Raw genomic sequence first — 4,469 nt, 5'->3', positions numbered from 1 at the left:
CCCTGTGCCTCCCCCTTGGTTTAAGTTATTATTTTTCTTATGTACATCATTTTTGTACAGTATATAGGTTTATTTATGCCAAACCTTTCTTTATGCCCTTAGCTAAGTTATCTACCTTTTTAGCTTAGGTCTTTACCAGTTTTTTTTTTTAAATATTCAGCTTTCTTTGTGTCGCTTTATATAGTTATCAGGCTCATTGTGCAGACACATTTTTTGCTTTTGATTTATTTTTCAGCATTATTGATTTTTGTAAATTTTAGTCAGTCACAGTCTTTTTGTATTTTTTGCTGCCCTTAGTGTGTATATGTTTTTAAATGTTAGTGTTCTTTTTGCTCGCAATTAAAATCTATTCATTTTCTATTCTGACTTTAGTTTCCTGGTCTTTTGGTATTATGTTATCAGTTATTTTGTAGTATATTTAGAGTGCTGCTTTCGGGGATTGTCTTAGTCTTTTGTGTGTTCAATATTATTGTTATCCCCTAGCACCTACAGTTTCCCATTTACTCTAGGCTTACTTGGTTTATTTTTTATTGCAAGATAGTCAATATTACTTATTGGGTCTGGTTTTTCCACATTTATATGTAGTGTGAGCAACATTCTTTTTGTGTGTTTCTCATATATATACAGTATATATATATATATATATATATATATATATATATATATATATATATATATATAAAGAAATTAAGTAGCGCTACTCAAGAATCAGTGTAAGGTGTGTATGTGAGTAATACAAAAAATGAATAATAGTGCGCAACTAATACTGTGATAATGTGATATGATAAAGTACACAATTGTGAATGGAAGGTGTATTTAACAATAGTGATAACCTTGTAGGTGTAATTTCACATTCAGTGCGTCTGCAGCCCTTCTTGGGGGGTGGCTGAACACCCCTGGGGCTAGAAGAACAGAGAAAAGACAAGGTGCACAACGCACAAAGTGAAATACAGTTTATATAGTTAATTAAACTAAAGGATAATAAGTTCTGCGTGCATCAATAAATATAAAAACAAGCAATAGGTAAGTGGGGTTACCACACAGGGGAACAGCTGGACTCGTCAGACTTCATCCACTTTCAGAAGAGGAGCCGGAGACCCACGATCATCTGACCAGGTAAGTGGGGGCCCTCTTGGTCCGTGAAGGGCACACACGCTGTTCCTGGATACTGAGAAATTAAGTCCACAGTGTGGATGTATATACACATCCCAGTAACATGTACAGTCTCCTCTGCTGCTGCCTTTCCACTGCTCCACGCCGGTAACACGCTGCTGCGCCTCACGGGACGCCCGCTGATGACGTCACTTGTTTCTTTTACAGTGCAGAGCTCACCGCAATGTCTAAGGTTGAGAGCGAGGGGGGAGGAGCCTGAAGTGTGCCGCGCTTCCCCTCCGTCCCGGAGCCGGTGCAGGGAAGCGCACGTGATGGGGGGGACGGGGACAGGGTGTGTGTGTGTGTCTCCGTGTCTCCTTTGGCCCGTCACTCCGCCTCAGGCCAATGAGAGGTGTGCGGGGGCGGGCGGGCCAAGGGAGCAATCTCATTGGCCTGGCCCAAGGTCCAATGGGATTGCCACTAGGGACACAGGGAGACACATACAGACAAGGACACATATGACGCTTTCAGAAATATATAGTAAGATAGGGATGGGGAGGGGGGGGGATTAAAACACTCACAAATGTCGTAATAAACAGGCAATTTGTGATTAAATCACCACCAGCGAGGTAAGCAGCGTCCCGGATCAACTCAACTTTTTTTTTTGTATATATTCACCCCCCTCCCCTCTCCCTATCACTCCCCTCCCCTCTCCCCCCTCCCCTCTTTCACCCCCCTCTTCTCTCCCCCCCTCCCCTCTCCCCCTCCCCTCTTCTCTCCCCCCCTCCCCTCTTTCACCCCCCTCCCCTCTTTCACCCCCCTCCTCCCTCCCCTCTTTCACCCCCCTCCTCCCTCCCCTCTTTCACCCCTCCCCTCTTTCACCCCCTCCTCCCCCTCTCCCCTCCCTCTTTAACCCCTCCCCTTCCCCTCCCCTCCCCTCCCCCCCTTCTCCCCCCCTTCCCTCCTCCTCCTCCCCCCCTTCCCCTCCTCCCTCCCCCTTCCTCCCCCCCCTCCCCCCTTCCTCCCCCTCTTCCCCCCCTCCCCCTTCCCCTCCTCCCCCCCTCCCTCCCCCTCCTCCCCCCTCCCTCCCCCTCCTCCCCCCCTCCCCTTCCCCTTCCTCCCCCCCTTCCCCTCCTTTCCCCTCCTCCCCCCCTTCCCCCTTCCTCCCCCCTTCCCCCTCCTCCCCCCCTCCCTCCCCCTTCCCTCCTCCCCCTTCCCCTCCTCCTTCTCTCCCCCTTCCCCTCCTCCCCCCTCCCTCCCCTTCCCTCCTCCCCCCCCTTCCCCTCCTCCCCCCCTCCCTCTTCCCCCTTCCCCTCCTCCCCCTCCTCCCCCCTCCCTCTCTCTCCTTCCCCTCCTCCCCCCCTCCCTCCCTCCCCCTTCGCCCCCTCCCTCCCCCTTCCCCCCCTCCCTCCCCCTTCCCCTCCTCCCAACCTCCCTCTCTCCCCTTCCCCTCCTCCCCCCCTCCCTCTCTCCCCTTCCCCTCCCCTCTCCCGCTCTTTCACCCCCTCCCCTTTCCCCCCTTCCCCCCCTTCCCTCCTCCCTTCCTCCCCTCCCCTCCCCCTCTCTCTCCCTCTCCCCCCCTCCCTTTCCCCCTCCCCCTCCCTTCCCCCCCTCCCGCCCTCCTCCCCTCCCCCTACCTCATCCCCCCTCCCTCCTCCCCCCCCTCTCCTCTCCCCCCTCTCCCCCCCCTCCTCCCCCCCTCCTCCCCTCCCCTACCTCATCCCCCCTCCCTCCTCCCCCCCCTCTCCTCTCCCCCCTCTCCCCCCCTCCTCCCCCCTCTCCCAAACTCCCCCCTTCCCTCCCCCCCTCCCCTCCCTCTCCCCCCCCTCTCCCCTCCCCTCTCCCCCCTCCACCCCATCTCAACCCCCTCCCCAACCCCCTCCCCCCTCCTCAACCCCCTCCCCCACCCCCTCCTCCCCCCACCCCCTCCCCTCTCCCCCCCTCCTCCCCCCACCCCCCTCCCCCCCCTCCTCCCCCCACCCCCCTCCCTTCCTCCTCCCCCCACCCCCCTCCCCCCCATCTCCCCCACCCCCCTCCCTCCTCCCCCCCATCTCCCCCCACCCCCCCTCCCTCCTCCCCCCACCCCCCTCCCTTCCTCCTCCCCCCACCCCCCTCCCCCCCTCCTCCCCCCTCCCCCCCTCCCTTCCTCCTCCCCCCACCCCCCTCCTCCCCTCCACCCCCCTCCCTTCCTCCTCCCCCACCCCCCTCCCTTCCTCCTCCCCCCACCCCCCCTCCCCCCTCCTCCCCCACCCCCCCTCCCCCCTCCTCCCCCCACCCCCCCTCCTTCCCCCTCCCTTCCTCCTCCCCCCACCCCCCTCCCCCCACCCCCCTCCTCCCCCCACCCTTCCTCCTCCCCCCACCCCCCTCCATCCCCCCTCCCCCATCCCCTCCCCCCCTCCTCCCCCATCCCCTCCCCCCCTCCTCCCCCCACCCCCATCCCCTCCCCCCATCCCCACCCCCCCTCCTCCCCCACCCCCACCCCCCCTCCTCCCCCCACCCCCATCCCCTCCCCCTTTCAATCCCAATGGGATTTGAGTAGCAAGATTCCCTCAAAATTTGCTGAAGAGTCGTAGCCTGAGTTAAACCGAGCGAGCCAATCATGAGCACCAGTTCGGACCGTCTCCAAGGTGTGAGGGACGCTAGGGGTTGGCTGCCTGTAGGCCCCGCCCTTCTCGTGACATCAGGCGGGAGTGAGTGTGAAGTGCGCAGTGCTCTTGCCTCAGTCAGCGGACAGAGCTTGGCATGCTCGTGTCTGTACAGTTAGGGTTTGTGTTGTCGCCTGTTCTCCTCACAGGGGCTGGATGGAGCTGCGAAGTGCAGGGCTCCCTGTGGAGGCCCGGGAGGGAGTCCCCGCCCTGCCCGGGGACGGTGACGAGTACGAAAGCCTGCCCGCCGGTGTCTCCACGGTAACACACATGATGGCCGGAGCAGTGGCAGGGATCTTGGAGCACACTGTCATGTACCCGGTGGACTCTGTCAAGGTGAGAGCCAGGGAAGGGGCGTGGTTACAGTGACAGGTGTCATGGCGCCCTGCATGCGGACACGGCGTGACTGAGACCGGGCAGCTAGCTGTGAATGAACCATATCCTGCACTGTGTGTGTATGATATGTATATATTAGGTGCAGTACTCCTCTATTATGTGTGTGTGTGTTTGTGTATACACACACACACGTGTGTCAGGGCACACAACTTTGCTTGGAATCGGGGTGCTTGCAGTGCAGCTGGGATCACCATCCAGCAACAGAATAGACAGAGTAAATATCAAAAAATCTGCAGCACTCTCTGGTAAAGTAAATGCTTAGATAGGGTTTCATGCAGACACACATCTAAGCATTTACTTTACCAGAGAGTGCTGCAGATTTTTGATATTTGCTCT

At 57.4% G+C, this 4,469-nt stretch overlaps 1 protein-coding gene across 1 annotated transcript in view; it reads left to right on the top strand.

Annotated features, from left to right (window-relative positions):
- The first annotated feature begins 3,764 nt into the window (after positions 1 to 3,764).
- The window catches only part of LOC142481547 (mitoferrin-1-like), a 56,364-nt gene continuing 55,659 nt past the window's right edge, over positions 3,765 to 4,469 (top strand). The window contains exon 1 of the mRNA XM_075582935.1: positions 3,765 to 4,073. Coding sequence (XP_075439050.1) covers positions 3,894 to 4,073 — 180 coding nt within the window. The 5' untranslated portion in view covers positions 3,765 to 3,893. The remainder of the gene's footprint in view (positions 4,074 to 4,469) is intronic.

This window comes from Ascaphus truei, unplaced genomic scaffold, assembly GCF_040206685.1.
Source record: "Ascaphus truei isolate aAscTru1 unplaced genomic scaffold, aAscTru1.hap1 HAP1_SCAFFOLD_279, whole genome shotgun sequence".
NCBI lineage: Eukaryota > Metazoa > Chordata > Amphibia > Anura > Ascaphidae > Ascaphus > Ascaphus truei.
This window is presented reverse-complemented; position numbering and strand designations above follow the sequence as displayed.